Source organism: Electrophorus electricus, chromosome 4 (assembly GCF_041902795.1).
Source record: "Electrophorus electricus isolate QZ-2024a chromosome 4, ASM4190279v1, whole genome shotgun sequence".
NCBI classification, from domain to species: domain Eukaryota; kingdom Metazoa; phylum Chordata; class Actinopteri; order Gymnotiformes; family Gymnotidae; genus Electrophorus; species Electrophorus electricus.
In genome coordinates, this window is record NC_137500.1 from 33,889,482 (window position 1) to 33,916,131 (window position 26,650).

The following is a 26,650-nucleotide window of genomic DNA, read 5'->3' on the forward strand; positions in this document are numbered from 1 at the left end:
TGAACTGATTTCTGGTAAGGAGTATTTGAAATGACTTGAGGTGGTGGTTTCTGACATTAGACACACACTTAAGACAAACAGCAACCTTTCAGGTAATTACTCCCATTAACTGAAATGAGATCTTTTCGGCTTAGTAGGCTGAGTTGAGCCATTGCCAGAGATGAACTTAGTGAGTATGTTGAGCGTTCTAAAAGTATGCATCACTTTCTGTTACTGCGCCTTGTAGCTGTGGACAGAATCCCTTATGAGAAGTAAAAGAAAAAGCAAAATATTTAATTTTGACAAATCCCAGCAGCCAAACCTGCACTTCTGGGAGAAACGCAAAGCATTCATCCATTAACCATATAAAAGTGTGCCAGAATCCAGTTAACGTGTAAAAGGGTACCTCTATCAAGAGTTAAAAATTAACACTTTAATTAGTATGTCTGGTCATCTATACCGGCTCTTGTCACTAACCTCTGGCAAATAAACGAGTCACTGGAGTGAATGAAACAGGAAAAGCTGGCTTGTGTACAAGACTGAAGGTATTATGTTCAATGGCTTGCCCTGCACTCTAATGTGATTGGCCTGACAAAAATAAAAGCAATGCCAAGCCATTTACATTCACTATGTTCATGGAAATATACACAGTTTAAAAACATCCACACCGCTATAGGTAGTGGATCTGTAGTTGAGAAAACATTTGAATGTATGGAAATTTAACCTGAGTATACGTGAGCTGACCTTCACCAAGACTCATGGCTAATTTAATTATAGTAGCTAACAGAGGAGAGGGATGATTTCAGAATGGCTGTCTCTGTCTCCAGGCAACCAGTTGTGATAGGTCACCAGACAAACCATCACCTCAGGGGCTCCCAAGGTCCATTGTGACATTTTCCCAAGTTGCCGAGAGCTATGCCCCGATTAGACCATGTTCCTGAGGGGCCAAGGTTCGCATGTGGATACAAGGAGACTTTAGACTCACTGAGAATTATATTAACAAAGTGTAGGACGTGAACAGAAAAAGGCGCACAGGGGGATGATCAACCATAATCAAAGCTATCCTTTGATGCCTTTTTAATAAAAAAATAATAAATCAAATGTAGGGGAGAACAAAGAATTATTGTGCTTTTTGCTTTGGGAGGCGTAAAGGGAACTCTGATCAGTCTTTCACTATCAGTAATGACATTTCATTTACTTAGGCTGTTTGCACAGTATGCTTGATAAGATGTGATTTCAGCTTGATGATGTCTAATTGTTTGGCACAGACTGTGGGAGGTAAGACTATTTTTCTATTCTCTTATTAACGCTTTCCACTAATAAAATCACTGGCTCTTAATATGTGCCACAATAAAAGCACAATATGTCTATTACTGATATACAAATATAGAGATAATTAGAAGCTGGTACTTTAAAATAAATTATGAGCTTTTGAACATTGTCTTGTTCGTACTAAAAATAAGCTACACCTTATTAGCTTCAAGCTTTAAAGCCAACAATTCCCTACATTTTGGGCACCATCTAGACAGGCTTCCATAAACATGGCATCAAAACAATGTGCAATTTTTCCATGTTCAATTTCCTCATCGGCGCCAATCACTGCATGAAAGTGTTTAACCATAGAAACCAACAAATGGTCAATGCTGGAAATGCCGTGAATTTAAATAGAGACAGTTGTTACCTAAACAAGGTCTTAGAAAACTGCTGCGAAACAGTGAGGTTCAGACACAGGGTTCAGACTGCACAACTGTCGATTTCTTTTGCCATTTTTTGTGCTGGGAATAAGTAACCATGTAAGTAACCATCAGCCCCAGCCCCTCCTATTGGATCTACCTCAAAGGGTCTAATGGGATCTATTTCTATTTCCACTAATGAGCACTGCAGTTTTGGCTGTGATACATTTCTACAGAAACTACCCACAGCATTTCTGTTTTTGTTGGCTATCATAAGTTCCTTAGAGAGCCAGCACTGATGCTATGACAAACACAGCAAAGTAACATCAGCAAATACATTTGAATGTTATGCCCACCATGGAACAGTAAAGGAAGGTAAATATACCAGGAAATGCATCTTGGGTAAATTTGTTCAGGTTTAAAATCTCCCTCCAGACAAAAAAACACATCATTCTTAAGCTTTCCAGTTCATTTGACTTCCTGTCGCCTATGATCTCCATTATCTCCTTGCCATTTTGGTTATCTACATTCTAAAAGTCACCTCTCTCTGTCGACCCATTGCACAGATGCTGACTGGTGCCAGAAAGAGACCCGAATGTTGTAAGGAGCTCAGAAGTGTGGCATCTGACCCAGTGGTTCTGCTAACAGCATACAGTCATAGTGATATCGGCACTGAAGTCTGCCATGTTCTCACACAAAGCTACATCATTAGCTACATAAGAATTCCACAGAGTTTGCATTATAATCTGCAGTGGCAGAAAAGCAGTGTCTGTGCTGAAAGAGCTTCACACCCCAACACCATCTTTCTTCAATGTCTATCTGAATTCATGCTCCTTAAAAAGAAAAGGGACTGAGAGAGTTTATGCAGAGAGGCACCTTTAGTGCCTGACAGAGCAAAGCCTTCATAATGCTGATAAAGTGGGATAAAGGAGCACTTCCCCCACATGCCGGACACAGAATGTGCAGATACAAAGATCCAGACTTATGTTTTGACCATAGAAGGTTATAAACTGTATTCAAGCAGACCCTGCATTCGGTTTGAGTATGAGAGTGTGTGCAAGAGAGAAAAAGAAAAGACAGTTGATGAGGCAAGTGGGAGGGGTAGATATACAGAGTTCAAAAGAGGTGAAAGCTGGACATGGGTGTGGATGAAAGACAGACACGCTGAGTGTAAGCTCATAGGCTAATTAACAACACAGCCAAAAAATCTGGAATTTCCATTCAGGAAATGTTAATATGGCTCCTAGAAATTCTACAGGCTCCAATAGGAATTATTAAAGCAAGTATTTATCTGTATCTGTTTGTGAATGTATACAAATCGGTTGCATGTATGTTTAGGAAAAAAACTCACTGTTCCATTAAAAAGTTAAAATGCAGTGAGGTTAAACTAATGACAAAGTCTAATTTCCATAACACATGGCACATCTGGAACTCAATTTAACTTTGTAAATGGACTTACTTAGAGTGCTGTGTGAGAAAAAAAATACCTAAATCTTAACAAAACTTTTTGCATATTCAAATGCATACTATTTTGCAAAGAGACCATCAAGAGAGCTTGTTAGTTAACAGGGCCATTTTTGTTTTTCAACATGCAGCTCACATTAAAAGTCCCCTAATACAGAAGCCTGAAACTCACTGTCACCCCACCAGTAGTGAGGCAGCCAGTGTGATCAGCCTTTGCTGATTTGAAAAGAGTGATTCCAGATGCTTAAGCACAGACCTTGCTGTTCAGACACGGACACGTGGTGTAATAAACCTGTTAACCAACAAGCTACTCTGATAGTGTCTGAAGACAAACAGAATGAATTTGAAGTCTGTCACTGGCCCTTGAAACCTCAATCTGCCACACAGTATGTACTCATGGGAAATGCATAGTGATAGTGTTGTGACAGTCTCAGAAAAGTCTAAAAAAGGCATTTCCTCCAGGTACACCTGAATTCACTTGGTTTGTGCTATCCACTCAAGCTGTTGGTCTAAAGATATTACTTCTATGTCTTAATGTTTTAGGAAAGGATTTAGGAAGGAATTTGATCATATATCTGACAAGGCACTGATGATGTCCATTTTAAAATTTGGTTCTTAAAGTGTTTCTGCTCTCAACTCTCAGTTTCAACTCAGTTTGAAACTCAGTTTCACACTTGTTCATAAATCACTTTCATGGGATTTTTTTAACGTGTTACACGTGTCTTGATAACATATCTTGACAACAGTCATTAACAACAGAAGTGAACCAACTGTTGACTGTAGTCTTACTGGGCAAGAGAATTAAACCATAAAATCTGATGTGGCATATAAGCCTTTTTTTTTTTTTTTTTTTTGGTCTTTTTCTGAATCTCCCATGTTTCAAGCCTTGGCGCAACGATGAGAGGATCACAGTCGCAAGACCCATGCCAGCAAGAAAATGTAGTTTTGCGGAAGCCTCATCTTCCTCATCCTCTAGTATTATAGCCATAATTGCAGATCGGTGCCCTCCAGCTTCCCAGACCTTCGCTCTGAGTAAACTGTAGACACGGAGGGAGGATCAAGTGAATGTTTCATGTAAAGTCTTTATTAGGGCAGATTAAGCCTGATCTTGGAACTACATTATCTGTGAAGATATAGACCATGTTTAATCTGTCAGTAAACCCAAATATTCCAAAATCTTCATTAATGTTCATGCAGCCCCACCAAATCCTAATTTCCACATCAGTACATTTCTGAGCAATAAGAATGGAGACATTTGCACAATGTCCCTGTTTTAGTAAGATTTGTGAGTTTTTCCCACAGATTAGAGCAGCATTCAAACCTGTATGAGGGTATGAAATAAAGCTGATCCGCCAACTCTTTAACTGAATGCCAGTGGAGAGTCATCACCACTTTAAGCTATTATTCAAGACAACTGGACAAAGACGAAACCTTATTTAAAATAGTTCTTTAGCTTTATAAAAATCAGATACTAACCTTTGGAGAAATTAGACCATTTTAGCATTACATTGGCCAATTTTCCAATACAGTATTTTTTCCCCCTATTTTTTTGCCATATCTGCCCACATATGGGACAATTTTATATTAACTATTTTCAACAAAAGTTTGACTCAGAATTTCCTTGCTTCTTAAAGATACTCTTTTTATAACACGGAAGTAAATTAAAATTAGTGTTCCTCAAGGGATCTCTCTTTATAGTGAAGTAAAATCCGCATAGTTTTGCTGATTAGATGAAGAAAAGAAAAATATGAAGAAAACCGCAGCACTGACAGTCACATGCAAACATTAAGACATTAACATGAACATACAAGGGATCAATAGAACTGTGCCATGCATCCTTACTCCACTTACATTCTGAAGCAACATAAAGTGAATGAGCAAAGTAAAGCAAAGAGCACCCTGTTTCTATATACTCCCACTGCCACCCACGGTGCTATGCACCACGGCTGTCTCGAGACCACACAGCCCTTGTGACACACAAACAAACGGACAAACAAAAACGCCCCAAAGGGCAGGTGACCAACACACCACGTGAACAGGTGGCCGCTGGTTCGGAATGCATCTCTTCCATGAACTGGAAAAAGAAAGATGGCATTCCATCCCACCTTTACCTTTCTGGGTACTAACTGACAAGCATGGATAGCCGGCATCGCTCTCCTCGGGCAGGGCACTGCACTCCACGGGGAGGCGGCGCCCCTGCAGGAGCATCCAGCAGCTGTCGGCGAGGAGCTCGCAGAAGCTGCGGCAGGGCAGCGGTGCAGGCCGGCCGGGGGTGCCGCAGCGGGGCGTCACCAGCAGGCAGAAGAACCAGGGGGCACCGTGGTGGCAGCCTGAGCGCAGGAGCCATGCCCACTCACCCAGCAGTGCCCGCACTTCCTCTGCGCTGCTCTGGTTCAGGAAGTTGGGCACAGCGAAGCTCTCTGCTCCCCTCCCGCCGCAGAATGGGAGGTCCGAGTTGACCGGCACGCAGCGCTGGGACTCAACTGGAGCTGGTGAAGCTGGTGAAACTGGTGAAACTGCAGAAACTGTGAAAACACGGCTGCTTCTGGCAGTTAATGAATCGCCCGAGACAGAGTATTTAAGAGAATACTGCGTCGAATTATGATCAGAATGCCAAGCAGAGCTATTACTACTAGATGTGTTTCTATAACTGCTGTTGACCCTTTCAGAAGACACACGCATGCTTATGTTAAACTGGCTCTTGATGAGGTTGCCACTGAGACTATCATTCACCATGTTGTGCTTGTCCATCTGAGAGAGGTCCACTTTGGTAAGACTTGTCTCCTGCTCAATATCCTCTGCAAAATCACTGACATTTTCCTCAACAACTCTAGATGGAGAAACTTCCTGTTTTTTCCACAGAGGGGACACAGAGGTGGGTGTAAATGCAGACCCAGACCTCGGACTAACGCTAGACCCCAAAAGAGGCCATGGTCGAGACCCAGATCCAAGCACTGCCTCTAACCCAGAGCTGGCTACAACCTCTGCCACTGGCTCCCCATCCAAGGCTGAGCCCTCATGACCAGTTCCAGAACCCCCATCATTCCCCATATCCTCACCCTCAGTAGGGTCCTCCCCATTGGAAACATCCTTGCCTTCTCTCCTCAGGATCTCTCCTTTAAGTGCCAATGTGGACATAGTGGTGTCCACAGTAGTCACATAAGCGGGCATCTGCGTGCCCTCACCATTGTCCTTGTCCTTTGAATCATCAAACCAGAACCATCCACATGAGTGCCCGACACACAGGCCCGTGAGCACGAAGAGGCCAAACCACAGTCCATGCCGAAACATCGCTCACTCCAAGTCTTTCAGCAGCTCATGCAAGGTCGCACAGCAGACATGCCCACAGTGAGGAATCTTCACACAGTCTCACCCCAGAGTCAACACATGCAGCCCTCAAAGTGGGTGGAAAAAGTTCAGAGGAGGAGTAAACTATTCATAGGGAACAGGCAGGGGGTGTGGGGAGCTCACTCCTTATTGGGCCAAGAGCAGGACTTTTCCTCCCATGACTCCTCCCCCCTCCTTTTGTCTCTGTAGTGAAAGAGTGTCTCTGCTGATAGATAATCTTACCAAAAATGCCTGCGAGGCTTCCTTTTGTATGTGCTGGTGCCTCTGAGCAACTGGGGCAAATGTTTCTCTAATGGAATCTGTTTTTTTCCAGCTCACTTACAGTCTCCATGGAGCCCTAAAAATTCCACAATCTATTTTACATTGATGTTTAAATGAACTGTGCAAAATTAGTTCAAAGTAGTGGAAACTGTTCTGCAGGTAGATTCACTTCTGAATAATGGTTATTTCACTCTCCTTTTTAAGAATAATGATTTTTTTTAGGTTCCTAAAACAAATCAACCATGACACATTTAGAACAGCATAACATAAATTAGGTCACATTCCTATTTTCCTAGACAGCAGTGCAACATATTTTGAAAGATTACCCCAATACCCTTCACCCCTGAAATCAGTTGAAACCACCTTTGAATACTCTGGCAAGTAAGAGAACTTCCACTTGACACCAAAATACCCACTCACACCAACAGTAACATGTTCCTTTATGAATGGCAAAAAGGACCTTAAATCAGTGGACCAAATAATCAAGCATCTCAATCACACAAGGAGAAAATTCCTCCTTAATTTTATCAGCAGCAGAATAGAATGTATCCCTCCCTCTCTCTCTCTGTCACTAACTCAGTCTCTTCCCTTTCTTTTCAATATAAATTCTGCTGTTTAGCTCTATCTCACTGTTACTTTCCATTGAGTCCGACCCTTGAAGCCTCCATGCAGACAGTTGTTACACAACGTTCCAGGACTCACACTCCTCTTCGGACCAGTACAGGCAGGCCCGTGGGTGCTGGAGATAGAGGCCATCTACATGCACTAATGGAATCTGTGAGCCAGAGGATTATTACCAAAGTAGCTGTAGCATATGACTGAAGAGGAAACATTTGAGGGAGTTTGCAGTGTTTGTTCTTTTCCATTTGTTGATAGAGATGTGCACATGTATCACTGCCTATGGCTTTGACTTCATCATCTATCTGGCAACACATACCGCCACACGTCAGCCCATCCCGGCACCATCTGTTTCTGTCATGCATTAGAATATAACACATTATAATGTTATTCAAACTGCTTCTTGCTTCCAAACAAGACCACACAGTGGTCACAGATAACTAAATGAGATTGGAATGATGGCCTCATGACTCCCAAGTCCAAACAGATACCCAATTAAATGCATTTACAGTTAATAAATGACTTTAAACAATATCTGGATAGGGCCACAACTCACTTTGCCAACTGTTTGGTCATTTTTTTAAACATAATCCTTAAGCACACAATGAAGCCTGGTAGGGTAGATCACCTGAGTATACCACAGGCTTAGAGCCAAACACTGGATTAGCATGCACCCCTAGTGAGAATAATTGTATTTCCAGCAATTCTGTCACAAATTGTAAGGTGGGGACAGGGTAGGTGTGACAGGGTAAGTGGGACAGGGGTAGGTGGTGGGAGGTTGGAATTCTCTGACCCCTGTACTTGTGCTGTACATCTGTGCCAAACTGTGTTAGAGAAGGGAATAAAGATCATGTTCCGGAAACAACCTACGCACAGGTTTGGCAGCCCACCATGCCCTTGAGAGGAGACCAGCATCCTTGACCCCCACCCCCTTGTCATAAGCCTCTAGCCAGGAATCATGGCCTAAAAGAATAGGGCTGTCCAAGGTAAGTTGGGGAATGACATTAACAAATGCTAAATAGAACTTCACTCGAGTGCCAAAATCACAATTGAACAACTATTGTGCCTTAAACAGGAACTTAGTGTACTTATTAGACTTTGAGAGAAAGCTGTTTTTTTGTTTAGTTTTTTAACAATTGACAGAGTACGATATGTTTTACCCATATACTTGATTGTATTCAGTGTGAACTTAAGAGCCAATTAAAAAATAAAATAGATAAAAACCGACGTCAATAATATTCCTGTGTTTATATCTACAAATTCATAAAAATGGAAAGTTACACATCAAGTTAACTAAAGTCATCAGTTTTCAAGAGCTACTGGAACCTTTCTAGAGCCTCTGCATATTTGAAATACATAGTTAGCTGTCAACATTTTATTTTATACAATTACTTTATAATAGAATATAAAACTTTTACAAACATCAGTTAAATACCATGGTTGTTATTAAACAAGCAAAATAGCAGTCCAAAAAGTGCAAATTGTATTCAGCTTTGACCAGAGGCTTAACACTTTACAAAACTTAAAATGTCACTATTCATAGTCATTTGTCAGCTCACAATGGTCTTGATTTTTGAATGCAGTCACCACACATTCAAATACCCAGGTCACCCAGAGAAAGTTGTTATGAGATCTCATCATTGCTGGGATACTGTGTGGGTGGCTATGTTGGTAAAAGATTTGAAAAGACCTTGATTGCTGGTCCATTCTCAGTGGCCTTTCCCAGCATGCACTGCCCGTCAGCTCTCCCACGGCTGGTTTGTGGACAACTGCTTGGATGCAACCCTGGCTTGGTCCAGTGCCAGGACCTCATGCTGTCATGGCTTGACACAAACACCAAAAAGTGGTATGCCACATTCTGCTTCTCATGACTACCCATTTCCTTCATGGAATCACCTCCTTTCCTCCTTTTCTTAAACATGGAACTTCAGAACCCCAGGAGCTATGGTGGCACCCGGAGCCATAAAAAAACCCTGACCCACTTGGACACTGTGGAACAAATGGCATGTCTAGTGGATCTGGTTATGTTTGTTATCAGAGCAGTTAAAGATAATTAATGGGGCAGGAAATGTCAGGAATCGAGTCTGCAGTGCTGAAAATTTATGACAGATGAATTTATGCCAGAAGGGATGGGAGCTCAGGAAATATAGAAGGAAACTTCTTTCAGTGATAAGAAATTACCTTTTTTGCATTGGTGCTTACTAGGGCAGGTCTGAGTGAAGACTCTGGAGCAGTCTTGCTCCAGAGCACTACTTTTGACTTTATGCACAACTTAGGAAGGTTGGAAAGAACTCCTGTATTTTAAGTTATGCCTAAGTCAATCTTATCTCTCTTCATACTAAACCATGCAGCAGTGACAGGGCAGAGCAATGCACCCTTTCATTTCAGTAATTCTGCTGGACTTCTGCATACAAGAGTGTCCTACACAGTGCTCCAAACTAAAGTGCAGCTGGGAATTACGTGAGCTGTAGGCATGGCACCAAGAAACAGCCTGAGATGCACAAGTTGTGTGGTGGTAAATTAATTCAAATTTGACACAATTAAGAAATAATATTAATATCAAAGTGTGAATCAGATGAATTTGCCATCTGCTTGTAATTAACTAGTCCATAGCCAGATAATAATACTGTTGCAATCTTTTACTTACTTTTCGTCAGGGTCACACTGTTCCTTTGTCTGCCAAAGATCATGTGTACACAAGTTGCAGCATAAAAACTCACAAAGTAAACTTCCTCACATGATTGCTTTGCCATGCAGGCACTCAATAAAAACTACATCCCTAGGCGTGATAATCAGCTGCACTCAGAGAAAGAGCTGGGGCCAGCACAGCAAGGCAAACTCACCCAGGGAAAGTCATCATTTGTGCCACAAAACACATAGAAATTACAGTACTGATGCAGTGTAGGAGGTGACCACACGAGTGCATTACACAGTGTATTGGCAATAAAATATTTCAATAGTATAATACATTTTAGCACTAAGCCAATAATTAACTTTATTGCAACTTTATTGCACTAGATGCATGTAACCAAAGATGCATACCATTATTCACAAAAGATAATTTGCTCATTCAGTGTTTAAAATGCTTATTGATTCATCTGAAATTCTTTTCTTCCCAGAGAAAGTTTGTATGTGACAGTAATGCTATGGATGGAGCTTCTCTTCGGGCTATAAAGAACTGGCATGATTAGGTGAATTTTGACCTTCTGAAGTCAAGCAGTGATGATCTAATGCTTCACACCTGAGCGAAGTTTCACTCCCTAGTGTCATATCAATCGTCAACGTACACATTTGCCCTGCAGCTCAGACACTCTGAGTGAGCAGGGAGTGATCCTGCTCAGAGCTATTTCGTTCAGTCTGTATCCTCCCCGAGGCTGACACCAGACACACCAGTAAGTGCTGGGTTTAAAAATGTTGCTGAGAATATTTTACCAGCTCTGCTTTACAGGCCCACAAAAATCTTTATAGTTCAGAAACTTGCTAGAAATAAATGATTTGTAAGAATCATAAATAATAAATCTAAATTCAAGGAGGAAACAATTATGACATGGTGAAATATACAAATACTGTGCTTTAACAGAATATGCTCTCCCCTTATTATCAATCAATTAAACACACCCACACACCCTGATGTCTCAGGTTTAACAGGATAATGTGTCCTATCAAAAGCTTAAGGAATGACACAGCAATCAACCAGTGAGTAAATGGGAATGTAATTAAAGGCACAGAGGAACTGCAAAGAATCCCCTAGATCCTTAGCAGATCCTAACTTTGTTAAACCTTGTAATTTCCTCAGTATGTATTAAAATTCCTATCAGGATGATGCCTTTATTTGAAAGAATAAAACAACACAAACAAATTCCATTCAACAAGACACCATAAACCTGATATGCAGTGACTGAGGCTAATATTGGGTGCTGATAATGAAAACACATGCCTTGGATGGAAATGGCTTTTCATACATAAAAAATTCAATCAAATCCCAAATAGACAGGGGGATATACTGCGCACACTTGATGGAAATGTTTCAGATGTTTCTAAATGTTTCAAATGTTTCTCCTGGTATGATCATGTGTGGGCAGTTCTGTAGTGCTCTCTCTGGTCACTCCTGGCAGACCCTGGATATTATTACAGGCAGAAAGGACCTCCATAAAAAGGCCAGGTCACTCAGAACAAACAGCATAACCTCTTACACGTGCTTGTCAGAGTAGGCCCCATACTACTCCCCAGGGATCTCCACCAAAGCCCCAAGCCCCCTGTCCAGGCTGTGAGCCTGTCCAGAACGCTCTGCGCAAAAAAAAAAGAAAGGACAGAAAAAAACCCCTCTTACTCAGTCTGAATAAACCACAGTGTGAAATAAATACATGCCCTAAACTCCTGATAATTCTGGTTCTGAAAACATCACGCACCCGGAGCACCAGTCTGCAAATGTGTTTTACTAACAGCAGAGGGAAGAGGTGTGTCCCCTGAAGAAAAGGGGTTGCGGCAAAGACATTTTACTTCAAAAGGTCTGATGACAATGGCTTGGCATGCAGGGCATGTCGCCCTGGGGCCAGTGTCCTATTGTCAGGTACTCCCCTGTGTGGCCCCCCTGGGGCAGGGCAGTCAGTTGGGGGTCATTAAGAGGATAAGCACTGCTGGCAGAGGCAGGCCTTGCGGCGACCTGCTCCGAGGGAGGCACAGACTTGCTCTACATTACTGGGTTTAGTTTGGGAGGAGCTTCTAGGAGGAGGATAAGTCATCTCAAGCAACCGTGATGCTCCCTGCTAAGCTCTGCCTGATTGTGTGCTGATGACAGAAGCCAATCTCATCTGTTGAGCACTTTGGTGCTAGCCCATTTTCACCAGAGCCTAAAATGTAAGCAAACGCAAGTCTGTTTTGTTCAAGAGAACATGAGTAAAGGGAATGATGGAAATGAAGACCTTTGATGACCGGAGGTCTGGTCTTCCCAGAGCCCCATAAAAACAGAAGTGATATGCCATCTTAAGCCTTCAAACATATTTAGAATTAATTGGCAAAGCCAGGAAATCAAAACGTTTTACATTACATGCTTCTAAAAATGACCAGCTAATCACCTTCTTTAGCAGCTAGAGAAAAAAGAGTAGTAGAGTACAGTAGAGTATGAGAGTGGTATGGTATGAGAGTTTTAGGGTAGTAGGGTATGAGATTAGTATGAGACTAGTAAAGTTTGAGATTATTAGGATATGTGAGTGACAGGGTATGAGAGAAACAGAGGGCATAGTGAGCTTGTAAGTAATGACAAGCATGAGAGGCCATGTGCTGTTGTCCCAACCTCTCCAGGCCATTACTCTTCCACTAAACGCACACAGTGCACCTGCAAAATAAACCCAGAACAAACCTCAGAAATAAGTCGCCTTCACTGTTCTGTGAATCTGTGGTGTTTAGCTGCCAGCAACTGACCTTGCTATTAGATAAAGTAAACACAAAAGTTGCTGCAGAGGAGAGAAACAAAAAAGTCTCTCCACACATGCATGCACACACACAATATATGTATATAATACAATAATAAATCTAGTTGTTTAAAAACGACACTTACCTTGGTTTTGTATTTACCTTGGTTTTGTATTTATATTTGTACAACGGCCAAAAAATATTGTACATATCAATTTCATGTATTATTTTAAAAATACATTTTGTGATTTAAAAATGACTATCAGATCACTCTCAGATGTTTTAACTGGCCTCCTCAGGCCTTATCAACTCCATAACCTTCTGCAACCACATGAGACACAAACCTATCAGCATCGGAGCTCACAGTGCCATCTGCTTCTGAACACTGAAAGATTCAGTAGGGCAAGTCTGGACAGACACCAGCAAGAAGCAATGTCCTGAACTGCTCAAGAACCTTTGAGAACCTAATTTGTATTGTGTGTGTGTGTGTGTGTGTGTGTCACCTTCTGTTAGAGCATGATAGAAAGATCTCTCTCAACCTCATAATGGATGTTGCATGGCCCAGCAGAGTGAATAGTCAAGTGAATTGAGACTCTTGTGGTCTGTTTGCGTCCCTGTGTTCTAGGAAAACATGTCCTGTGAAGACAGCCCAGCTCCATGTAGAGATGAGGCCAGAGGACATATAGCTATGCTCAGACATGCTCTGGCTATTTCTCCCTACACTTAAGACATCCCTCCATATCAGCCCAAAAACACCACTCCTAAACCGAGCACTCCTTGATACTGTGCACATAACCACTAGGAATAAATCCTAAGCAAATACAAAAATACATAAATTGTGAAAAATAATAAATAATAACTGAGTAATGAAACATTACTATAATTAAAGCTATTGAAATTATACACCATAAAATTATAAATCCAGTCTGAGTTTATACCATTAAAACAAATGCACACTGATTCTTCAAATTATTATTAGAATTATATTATTATCTGGTAATGCGTTCTTCATAATTGTATTGACTGTTGGTCATTTGAAATGTTGAAAGGGGAGGAAGATTTCATACATGTGAGGTTACTGCAGTGCACAAGTATTAGATACATTGTATAATGCAATTGTGATCACATTTTCATGTTTTAATATTATGGAGATATGACAAACATCTTTACTTCTAGTGCAATCTACTGTCAGATGCCAGAGAAAATGTTTGTGGAGGCAGCAGTGGTGAAATCAAAAACATGTCCATAGAAAACCACAGTAAGAAATGTTACACTTTAACATTTTATATGTCTGAAGCACATGACTGAATGTCTGAAGTGCAGAAAATATGATCACATTTAACAATACAACTACATTATATGATTGCATATAACAACACAACTGCATTATATGATGGCGTTTAACAATACAACTGCATTATATGATCACGTTTAACAATACAACTGCAGTCGAGCAGTACAGTAGATACATTGCCTAACAGGCAGACTCCAGTACCAGTGTGTGTGTCTCCCCCTGCTGACATGCTAAATGTCTTTAGAAGCAAGTTTTGCATTTCATAGGCGTAAAAGTGCTATTTTACATAGCTCTTTTTTACATAGCTAAAGACTATTTTACATTTCATATTTGCTTTGTACATCTGGGATATATAACTCTTCATCCACAGTTGCTATAAATGCAGACATTCTGTATCTGTTGAAGATGGCTTACACTACTTCTTCATATATTGACTTTTGTTATTACAAATTAGGGTTAGGGTTAGGGTTAGGCCACATAAAATATTAAATACCAAAATAAAAACATTTAAATAACAAATCATATTTAACAATTGCATTCCCAGATAAGGAATGAAAGGGAAAATGACTGAAGGATTTTCAGTGAAATATCACAATTTACAGATCAAATGAGACCCAGAAGAGATTGTTTAATCTAGTTTTTACCTTTGTCCAAAAGGTTTACCATAAATAATTTAATTCAAATGTCTGTCTAAACATTTATTAAACAATTCACTGAATTTGATATAACAGCCAAAACTGAATTAATATACACAATTAACTGTAATAATTTCATAATTAATTTGAATAATTTTCTGAATTACCACCAGAGAGCAGCACATCAAGCTTCTGGGAAAAGTTAAAACCTGTAACATATGTGTGGAAACAGCACAACGGATAGGAAAAATGGAGGATTGCTATACTACATGCCCTCAAGCTGAAGGTCTTAATGCAAAGCAATAAAGCAAGTCACATACATACATACATTGTATGTATGTATGTGAGGTAAGTGCACACTGTTCTAGATTCCTTAGTTTCCCTAAGCCTTCAGTGTTGTCGGTCTTGCATAATAGATCTTTATCCTAATGTGCACAGTGGAGAAAAAGCAGTACTATCACGGCAATTATTACAGTGCATCCTTACCAGGTTTACTGTGCTTGATTACCTATTCTTTATTTTATCTAGGGCAGATCAAACCCAGATCTCCACACCACAGAAAGGGAGAGCAAACACAGATATGAAGATTAAGAGTGTCCCTTACAGGCTCAACACACCTGTCCAAACACGTGGCAGGGCCCGTTAATAAGACTTGTCAGCATATCAGCTTGAGCTGGCGGGCCCCACTGCTGCACAAAGGCTGTGATTAGGCAGCAGAGAGACAGATGGCACAGTGAACGGAAAGCAGCACAACGTGCAGTGATGCAGCGCTTCGTGTCTGGGTCACGTTCATGACCGCTTAACTGGTATCCATCAAGAAGGTGGACGGCTATATAACAGCTGTAGTAAAGTGCTGACTGCATGTCTCTTTTGGTAGGCCATACTCAGTCTTAGATCTGTTTCAGTAGAATTTTAATGCTCCATCCCATGCTAAGAGGTAAAGAATATAACCAGAAGCTAAAAGATGCTTAATTGCTGATGCAGAATTGTGCCAGACTAAAGTGCAGCCCAAACCACAAGCTTATGCTTTTACTTAAGAGTATTTTCTGGCTGACACAAATCAACCACATTCTTTTATTATTGTGACCCAAAAACCAGCTTTCTTTGATTCCAGTTACAACTGAATCAGAAACAAGTGATATGAATCCCTAAGAAATCAGTGATCAGGAATCAGAAAAGTAACATCTCTGAAGCATTCCACTGGGTCATCACCAGGGGGAGACGATGAGCAGCTGAGAGCAGCCCATGGGGACCCGATTGCAGCCCCTGTAGCGTTGACCTCTTTACAGAGGGCAGCTCCACTGCAGCATTGTCATTAGTGTGGCTTAAGTGCTCCACTGTGTAGCCCTGCATGTGTGTGTATCTACTAAAAGAGAGGGCATGCAGGCTGGGCGTGTGGCCACGGGATCTTGCCTATTCTGACGCAGGCTGTCACAGCTATACTGCAAGTCTGTGCTAATGATTGACCAGGGTAGGGAGCTCAGACTCGCTCCACCTGGAAAACCGAGGGGTGGGGCAGAGGGGTAGCCGAGCACTCTGGCCGACCCAGGTTCATAATTAACACATACCAAGAGCAATGGGTGAGGTTAAATCAAACAGGCACCACACACAAATGCTCGTTGTGCAGGATTAATAAGTGCATCAGGAGAAGACTTCCTGTGCAGAAGCAAAATTGGAGCAAGAATGCATTTGCTCTTTGCTTGGCAGAAGAAAGAGGTCAGTGAGAAAAGGGTATCAAATGATGAGGTGAAATTCAAACATTTCTTGCATGGCCTCGTGCTGCCCTCTTCTGTCAAGAACAAACACTGCATTGACCCTGGTGCTGCTGCAATCCACACCTTTCAGCACACAAAGTCCTGTTTTTAAAAGCAGGGCTCTGAAAGAACACCGTGCTCCGCCCTCAACTTCTATTCAGAAGGGGTGGGGGGGTAGGGCTCCTGGGCCACAGCAGCTTGTAGCCGGTGGGCGGAGGAGCTTTGAAGAGCCTCTGCTTTGAGTTTGGGAGGATGGCAGTGCAGCTTTGATGCAGGCAGAGTATGGGCTCCTCCGGACACGCTGTGAGGGAGCCAGCAGCGGAAGTGGGCAAGCAGCACTTTGGCCAGAGCCACTCCGCTTAACCCTCCTGTCCACACACTGACTGATTACCGGTAAAAACTAAAACTTTACACTTCAACTTTGCTTTCTATTTAGGGTCAAAAAATTGAACCACAGTTGATAAACAGTTCATATCACCTGTCATGAGCTGAGATGCATGAGTGGGGGAGAGGGAGAACAGTATCACTGAATGTGCCAACGTGTACATAAAGGGCTCCAGTGTCACACACACACACACACACACACACACACACACACACACACACACACACACACACACACACACACAGAGTCTACCCTGTCAACCTTGTCAACCCTGTCACTACTGCCTCTTTGTGAGGTTAAAGGTCACAAGCAGAAGTGATGAGCACTCGGATCACCATCTGGGCCCGAGGATGCGATCAGACACGAACCTCCTCTCAACATCTGCACGGATGCCTTACTGGCAATGACCCCTCCCCTCACCAGCATATTTACTGCACTTTGCTAATGAAGGCACTTCTGCTGCAAGTGGAAGTGGCCAAAGTGTGTATTTATCCTGAAATCATTGATTGTCCCCACTCCGTTTACAGGCAGACGATCCTAGGCAGGAGTTTTGAATGAGGGTTGAGAGCATGGGAGGACCAAGCCTTTCCAGGGCCTCGGGGAACATGTTTTTTCTGAAGAGGATCTGGCAGCATGATGAAAATGTGGGAAATGTAGACCATTGTGGCAGAATGGCTGCCCTCCTTATGTCCTTGCAGTTGGAAACACGAGGATAACTCTCAGCAAGAGCACTCAAACCTCTCCACTCTGACGGCCTGCACTCTGACACCATGTAATCTGATGTCCTGTACTCCAACGTCCTGCACTACAACTTCCTGCACTCTGTTGCCCTGTAGTCTGATGCCCTTCACCAGCAGACTGGTATTTGGGCCATCACCTGCATACTACAGCCTGTGTTTTTCTACTCATTTTCAGCATGCACACTTCATTGGATTTTAGCAGCGCGTCTTCTGCCTGGTCTCTGACGTTAGGAGCACACCAGCATGTGGCTTGTCTCTTTTCATTCGCCCGCATCATGTCTCACTACATTTGTCCTCCCCACGTTGCTGTCAGTCTGCCATCTTCAGCTTCCACCTTAAACAAAATACTTTTGTGCCCTTGGATTGTTACTGCTTTAACTGCCCTTACAGGAATTTGGCCCAAAACTGTCATGAGTTCTGCTCTGGACTGATCCAATTATTTGTGGATCATGTAAATGCCATAATTCATAAAAATATTTGCAGGACACTCATCTTGGTAAGCTTTCTTGCAGCACACAGCATTTTGTTTTTTTATTTAATAGAGGACTCATTTATATATTGTATTCTTCTGAAAAATTAATGCAAAAACCAATATAATAGTAATGATTAATGATTAACAGTAATGATTAATATATTGAGTATGCCTATTCAAGTTCAGTTCTTTTATGAGATCTTTAAAAACAACAAGAAAAATGTTAATTTCTGTGCCAGGTGAGTCATTCAACTCTGATATAGAGAAGAATTTCTTAAAAGAAAGCAACACAGACAAATGACATAGGCATCAGACAGTGAGTCAGACTTGGAGAGATGACTCAGATCCTTCATGTCTCCCCCTCTCCCATCTCACAAATGGGAAACTCCCTGGTGCAGTGTGTGTTCATGTGCCATTGGCTCACCCTCCAAGCTTCCTGCATGCAAGATTTGATGCACAAACATTTATATCTGCCAGAGCAGTTGCACAGGAGTGCGACCACCCTCAACGATCTGTTTTTGCTCCATTCCGTTTTGGAACACTGACACTTTGTACCTGACAGCAGCAGCCGAACCCTGGCATGCAGATCCTCCCCTTCTGTCCCGACCGTTCGCACCCCTAAGGCTGGCCATGTCTCTAGCCCCTCGTTGCTGGTGTCCACTGAGTCAATGCCACTTTCTCATATGGGTCACTCCTGCCTCTTTATATTGAAACAAACTCTGCCTCCCCATCCAGGCAAGACAACCATTCTTCTGCCTCCCTTTCCATGAGGGTGAGTCGATTCCAGTAGCTTTTCTTAAGCTGGTCGGTTAGGCTTCAACTTGGGCTCACCACAACTCATAGGGCATGATGGTGAGATTCACCGCTTTGCGTACTGGCTTTTCATCACATCGCAAAAGTACTTTGACTCAGAATCATGAGGGTGCTTTGGGACTGTGGAAATATGCATTAGATGGCTGGCTGTGGGCCTCCTGTATGGCCTGCTTCCCAGTTTCCTCTGTCTTGTAAATGTAATGAAATAAAGTGACAGGGGATTGCTACATAAAGAGTGGAAAACAGCAGCATGCAGCCCTATCTGCTTTCAGCAAAGGAGTATTAACTAAATTGGCAAGTGCGTCTTGGTGTCACCCAACCCTGATTTTTAGGCATCTGCCACTTGGCAAACTGACTCACTTTCCTCAGGGAAACAGACAAGGTCGACAGGGTCCTTCAACATCTGCTGCTAAAGCAGCTAGCAGAGCATCCGCCCCACTGTGCATGCACTTAAGTAATGCATTCATATTTTAAAAAGCTTTTTTCCCCACATCCAGGGGATAGAATATCCTGCACTGACTGACCAGAGCTAGAGGGAAGGTGAAATGTCAAAATAAAGAGAAGGGGAGGGGAAAGTTTATGGTTTTGGCCTTCATCAATTCCACATTAGTACAGCCACACACACATGCACACACACAAATACACACTGTTTAGGCATGCTGTTTACTCAGTGAGGAGAGTATATGACTGTTTGGACAATGGGCTCTCTCACAGGGCTCCTGATGAGTCAGAAGAGCACAGGCCACTGACCGGATGTAAGACACGGACACTTGTGTCTGTACGAAGGGGAGATAGAGATGTGGGGGTGGGGTCACAGCATGAGAGAGATAGAGAGAATGATGTGGGGGTGGGGTCAGAGAGACGGCAGACAGAATGATTTCTTTTCCCTTCTTTGGCATTCTCTTTCCTCTCATCCAAACCAAAAGCCCCCTGCAGGGAATACATTCCATCTTAATTATGCTGGAGGAACAAAAGACCTCTACTAAAAAGAGGGAGAGAGAAAAAGAGTGAGACACAGAAAATTCCAGTCATGTTGATTAAGACGGTGCATTGCACACATATGAAAGCCCACTTCCAAAAAGACCAGAACTAGAGTGCAATGACTGTCTGCAAATTAAAATTTTGTTTCTGATGAGATGAAAATGAACAGTGGCATTGTCTCTCTGAAGAACAGATTTAATGAATAAAAGCAACCTACAGTAAGGCATTATAGACAGATTTGATGTCTTGTTGAAATAACATCTTGCTGCACATCAGTAATTTACAGATTTCAAAGCTTGAGTCTGGTGAATTAACACTACCAAGTTAACATTGACAATCACCATGCCAGAGAAATAATCTTGAGGCAATGCTTAGCAAGCAATGTGGGAGTGTGTGTGTGTGTGTGTGTGTGTGTGTGTGTGTGTGTGTGTGTGTGCATTTGTGTATGTATGTGTGTTAATATAAATGATAGAGATAAAACTGATGTTAACTACCAAAAATCCAAAAAAACCCAAAAACCTCAAATATGAGAAATACTCTTGCTCACCTGTTTTCTGACCTTGAAAAGTATACTTTCAGGCCTGCTTAAGTATGCTTGCATTTAGTGCCATGGACCTTCACTGTTTTTATCCACTGATGAAACAGAGATAGGTGAAGGCATGCATATCCATTTTGCAACGGGAAATTGATTTCAGTAACTCATCACCTTAGTGCCCCCCATGAGAACTTCTCTAACCATTCTGGCGTGACTCAAGCTTAGTGAAAGTAGCTGAGAAATCTCTAATATCAAGAATGTTGTCAAGGCCCCTGAAAAGCCTTTAACATCCATATCAATTACTGTGTTCAGGCCCAATGTTGAGCTTTGCCTTCAAGCTCCCCCCTTTTCACTCCTCATCTCAGTGGGGCAGAGCAGTGCCAAGGTGAAGTGGGGTTTGCCTGCCTGCTGGGTGCATTCCTGGAGAAACCTGCACTTCACTAGGGAAACAATGGATGATGTGATGGGCAGGAGCTGGCTACTTCTGCTGACCTTTAACCTGGACTTTAGAGTCCCACTGAACCCCATTTTAAAGTGGCAAAAGCGAACGCAGATGAGACAGCAGATGCAGAAAAAAGGCTTGTTCAAAATGAGGTGTGATAGGCCGCACACGCGCAAACTGCCATCCAGCAGCAGAACTGGGGACACGGTGTCTGTCTGTCTGTCTGTGTGTGTGTGTGTGTGTACAAGATTTGGTAGAGAAGTGCTGGAGTAGGAAGGGAGGGAGGAGTCTGCTTTTTTTTTTTTTTACCTCCCTGCTTCTTGTCTGACAATGAGCCATTCATAATGGGGTTTAAAAAGAAAAACCCAAACAAACAAAAGATCAAAAACATGCCAAACAAGAGACAGATTGTAATGGGGGCTTTCAAAGCCAAAATTTAATTGGGTAGATCAAAACCGGAAAATGCACAGACACATTTTTTCTTTTTTTTGTGTCTAAAGCCAAAATGTTAAATAGTACAGATATCGTCCAAATGACATAAAAGTTCTCTAGAGGTAAGTGGACCATAAAAAAATGCAAGCTGCAGGAAAAGGCTGAGATCTCCTCAGACACACCACTGGGTCTTCTCACCAATTAGCGTAACCGTCTGAAGTCTAAGGGCATTTTTTTTGTTTTTGCATATTTTCTTAAATTCACTTTAAAGGTTCTTAATTATAGCATCACCTACCAGTGGGAATAGGAGTAAAGACCTCTAAATATACTTGCTAGAATATTCATTATATGGGCAACAGCTGTATGTAACAAATTAACAAAACAACACAAATCTATTTTATATTTCTAGACTAAACAACTAGGATTTTAGTTCTTTGCTTCCCAAGGATGTTTTCATTGGCTAAATATATCAAACCCAGTTTGTATACAAGCGACAGCAACAGCATTCTGTTCTGTGGGTTTTTTGGAGGGGTGGCGTGGGAGGGGTTACGTTTGGTGTTTCCGTAGGTCATGGGTTAAACCACCAGGAAATCCCAAAGGGCGAATAACACTGTTATTGACACGCAATGCTACAACAGAATACAGCATGCTTCCTTTCCCACCTCAATTACACCTTCAAATGTTCTTTGAGTTATCAGCATGTAATAACTGCAGATGGCATGTATCATACTGTGCAGAGTATAGAGACTAAAGATGTGTGCCAGGGACGTTTATCTGATAGACAAGCATGTCTAACATCAGGGCCTGCACTATTTAAAAAAAACAAAGAAAAGAAAATACCTTGTGTCTTTACATCTCATGATAGATAAGTGTGTCTAGCAATTTTATCATATTATTGTCTTCCCTCCAGCATTCCACTGATACATGCTATCAAAAGGTAAATGCATGTGCTAGACACCTGCCTGCAAAAAGCATACAGTTCACTAGATCTGATCATGACTGGACTTGAATGGCTCTTTTGTGAACTTCTGCCTGCTCAACATCTCATAAAACCCCGAAACTAAATCAGGGACGACATACCAGACGGAAAAGCTAATTGAAGTAAAACTTTAAACCTCAGAGGATTTATGACAGTAAATCTTATGTGAAAGAATTTATTTGGATCTATTTAGTCAAAAGACAGATACGGAAGCATGAACTATAATGAAACATTATGTATTGCTCAAGTCTTGCAAACTAAGTGAAAAACAGCTCTAGAATCCCAGCGCACAATATTTGCATTCCATTACAACAAATAAATCAGCAAATTGGCATCTAAACAGATTGTTTCAAGAACTATTCAAGCCTCATTTCAATGTGTAGACTGCCCAAAGTGCTCCACTCTAGCTTTCCTGTGGTATGCTTCTGTGGTACATTACTCAATATAGACTCAATTAACATGACAGTCTGGAATTGATAAACCAATCTCTTTAATACAATATGTCATGAGTTAACGAGGGGAAAAAATTGTGTAGGTAGAGAGTGACTTTACAGATGTTGGTTGCCCCCAGTCCGTGCCTAAGAGCTCTGCTAAATAAGTAGGCCTGATAAATGTCTGCATCGCCGTTCAGCATGGATCCGATGCATTAAGTGACATTTTGTAACCAAATAGTGCTGTCTGAGAGGGCAGCCTGGCAGGCAGCCTGGCAGGCAGCATGGATGGCAGGAATGTGGGAGAATACCATTGACGACTGAGGTGGGGGAGGGAGGGCACACTGCAAGGAGCAACGCCTGACAAAATGAGATAGCAAAAGCCCCCCCACCCATTCCCACATGGTCAGGTCAACGTGCAGCTTCCTTGTCCCCTCCTCAGGGTAACCAAACCTGCTAAATCTGCTCCTGGCCTGCCCCCGAGCTCATCGAGGAATCATTTGTTGCCGGTTCGCTTTTAACCTCATTGTGAACAGTCAGTGATGTATGAATCCCTGGAAGTCAGCCAGCTCTCCGAGACTCCTTGGAGGGCTCCACCCCCTTTGTGCTGATCCCACTGGAGCTGCAGGCTGCCTGGGGCCCCGTTCACCGAGGCAGGGTGGTGCTCTACCCAGGGTCACGCATTCTACATAGACCAGCATTCTTATCACAGGAGATCTTGTGAAAGACTGTGGCAAATCAGATTAGCAAGGTGTTCCATGGTGGTTTATCTTTCCAAGACTATAATAACAAAAACAAACGCAAACACCACAGTATATTTTCATGGATTGCTGTTGTCATCAGCCTGCACAAGCAGCAACCCATTCTACAGTGTGGTAACCAAGACAAATGGGACAGAGTTCATGTTGAAAAGCTGTAAAACAGTTATTTTTTGCCAGTTTAAATGCAGGGTGTCTAAGGTGGTGTATTTAATGGACCATTTAAACAGACTTACTTTCTCAAGTACAAATGTTTTTGGTCTAATCACAAAGAATGACCAAGGCTAAGATGTTGGACTCAGCTTTTGCAGAAGGTTTGATAATATGCTAGAAACAGCTGCTTATGCTATGCATTTTCAGCTCAATGCTATAAAACTATTTCCTTCTGCTTGAGGATTATGTTTCATAAGCAAATTCAGACAACCTAAATGCAGGAAGTGCCATCCTGATTAAAAATGCTCAGACATTTGCAAACCATAAGACAGTAAGAAAATGTATGCAAAATATGCAGGGATTGCTCAAGCATGACTGTCTCTGTGAGAGTGTCTGCAGCACCCTGAGCATCCTGATGCATACATATGCAGGGTTTCTGTTTTAAGTAAGAAGCTTCTCAGGCTTTTAGAATTATGTCAGAGTTAGAAATCTGCCAATGAAGATGTTGGGTGTTAGGAACAGGCTTATATTCCTTGCATTAAAATTTAATTTCAAAAACCTATTCATAAGTGTCATCAACTTGACTTGACTTCTTGCTGCACTGATCTGCAGTGCACTACACAAAGCTACTATTTCATTAGAGAAATACAAACCAGCCCACCTTCTGTCCCCTTTTCCAGACAAACTGCACAGATGGATCAAGTTTCTCAGAGCAATCCTGGTGAAGAAAATGCAGGAGCTGCTACCTTTGCATCTGCAGCACCATGCACTACGCCATCCAGTGCTGTTCAACGCGTGGCGGAATAAATCCATCCACTTAGACGAGTGGATCGACCCTGATCCTCTAAGCAGACGGTGCAAGGAACAAATGCTGCCATTGTCACTTCCAAGTACACACTGCTAATTACACCTAAGCCCTGGCACCTGACAAGGTGAGGCCACACAGGGGCATGGCCCCAGAACTCCGCTGGCAACTGCTGGACAGGGTTTCGGCTTGTTTCACTGATGCAGCATGTGTCAGTCAGGTAAATCAGTTGGAGTGGATTTAGCAGGAATTAAAATGAACTCATTTGACTCACACAAGACACAGTTAAGAAAAGCCCTATAACTCATAACTGCAATGTAAGGCAACCTCCACAAAAGCTTGTGCTGAAAAAATCTTACTACAAGGACTTTGATTGTGCAGTTGACTGCAACCAAACCAAATATTTGATAAAGGCAGTTATTATTGTTTTTCTATCTTCAGGCATCTAGCATGCAACACCACCAATGTAAAAACCACAATCAGGTAAACAGTGTCAGAAAGCCATGTCACGTAAGCAAATCTGGCTCAAGATTGCAAACTCTGAGTGACAATAAAACATGGATTGTTTGAGCTTTAATTCTTCTTGTTCGGGTTCTCCTGGGACTGACAGTGGCTGTTCACATTCCTGAAAGATGTTGCGTCTATTAAAATAGGGGCCCAGTGCTTTAGTGCTGCCTGTCCATTCAGTGACAAACTGACCAGGCTGCCAGCATTCTTAACATTCACTTGTCAGTCACTAACTAAAACTGATTATTTTTTACTACCATAACCATATAATAATACTTCTGCAGGACAGCAACAAGTCATTGTGCTATCGTTATTTTTTATCACTTATGATAATGTACTAATATCTATACCATTGGTTTTGTATTCATGTGTATTTTTTTCACACCACATTGTGTAACGTGATGAGATGATAACTTGCTTTGTTCTGTCAAGCTCTGTATCAAGCCTCTACATCTGTAAGCAATATAAACAATGCGGTTCCAGAACGTTTTGCCAGTAAACAGCCAAAACATCCTTTTATTTCCTGGTTTAGTCAAACATCCTAGATACAGCATGGTTCAGCATCCATATCCTTTTTCTTTGACTGAAGTCTCTCCCTTTTTGGGTTACAATAAGAAAAGCAAGAAATAAATAACAAATATGTACCTGTCTGTCTATCTTTGACACAGGTTGCCTGCCAAAAAATGTAATCATTGACATTTTGTTCTGTGACAGAAATGATGAGATGGCTTACCAAGCTAATAAGAAGTATTTATCATGACTTCATTGTATGCTTGATGGTCTTTATCATAATGTCAGAACCGCTGGTAAGGTCATCACAAAATGAGAACTACTAAGTAGGGGCATCTTCCACTTACAGCCACTATGCACAGTACCTCTTTGTTGTTCATTTTAAGACACCAATATGAGATTGATGATGTTTTAGGGTGTAAATTACTGTGTCAAATGGAAAAGGTAGATTGCATAACCAGGATTGAATCCCTACACTACCTGTAATTTCCACCTCTACTAATCATGCTCATAGATTAGAGCCCTTTCCCCCCAGATATGGAATAAGATCTTTACTGCCCCATAATCTAAGAAAGACCCTACTCAAAATAGATTATCTGAGATTGCCTTGTCACTTCTAAACAAATAACTGTACTTAACGATGGAGAAAACAGGTGGGTGAATGGAAATATAATACCAAAATCTAATACTTAGAGCACTGAATGAGTGGTAGCACAGTAGTTAAGGTACATCTCTTGTAATCAGAAGGTTGTGGGTTCAAGGCCCACCACTGCTAAGTTGCTACTGTTGGGCCCCTGAGCAAGGCCCTCAATTGCTCATGATGTACTCAGTTGTAAGTTGCTTTGGATAAAAGTTTATTATACACAGGACAAAGTTTGTGGCACAAATGAACAATACTTGTACATTGTATGTCTGAGCAGGTGGCATGAGCATAAATTCAAAAAGTTCACTCTGCCTTTTTTTAATCCTTGTTGATCACTGTTTATTCCCAAATTGATGAATCATCACAAAGGACCTAAACAAGCCTAAGCACAGCTCTTTCCAAGGTTCTCGTTGCAGGATAAGTTAATTCAATTTATTTGAAATACTGGCAAACACAGTGGCATCTGTTCTGAGTGAGCAGACAGTTAAAGCACTAGCATTAAACCAAAATCCAAGGTGAATGTTAATCCTGTCCTGCGAGAAAAAAAGAAAACGCACTGTTTTTTAGCATGTCAACACTTCATCTAGTAGAAAAAACATGCAGGATGGCTGCAGAACGTTCAAGTC

General features: G+C 41.8%; 1 protein-coding gene across 7 annotated transcripts in view; it reads right to left on the minus strand.

Moving 5' to 3' along the window:
- col18a1a (collagen type XVIII alpha 1 chain a) overlaps window positions 1–26,650 on the minus strand; it is a 64,098-nt gene that overhangs the window by 25,967 nt on the left and 11,481 nt on the right. For 2 of the 7 annotated variants that reach the window (XM_027005692.3, XM_027005691.3), the window contains exon 1: window positions 5,228–6,169. The exons of 1 other annotated variant lie outside the window; for it this stretch is intronic. In XM_027005692.3, the coding sequence (XP_026861493.2) occupies window positions 5,228–6,167 (940 nt within the window). In that variant the 5' untranslated portion in view covers window positions 6,168–6,169. 4 more of the 7 variants (XM_081713411.1, XM_027005694.3, XM_027005696.3 and 1 more) reach the window with 4 other exon arrangements.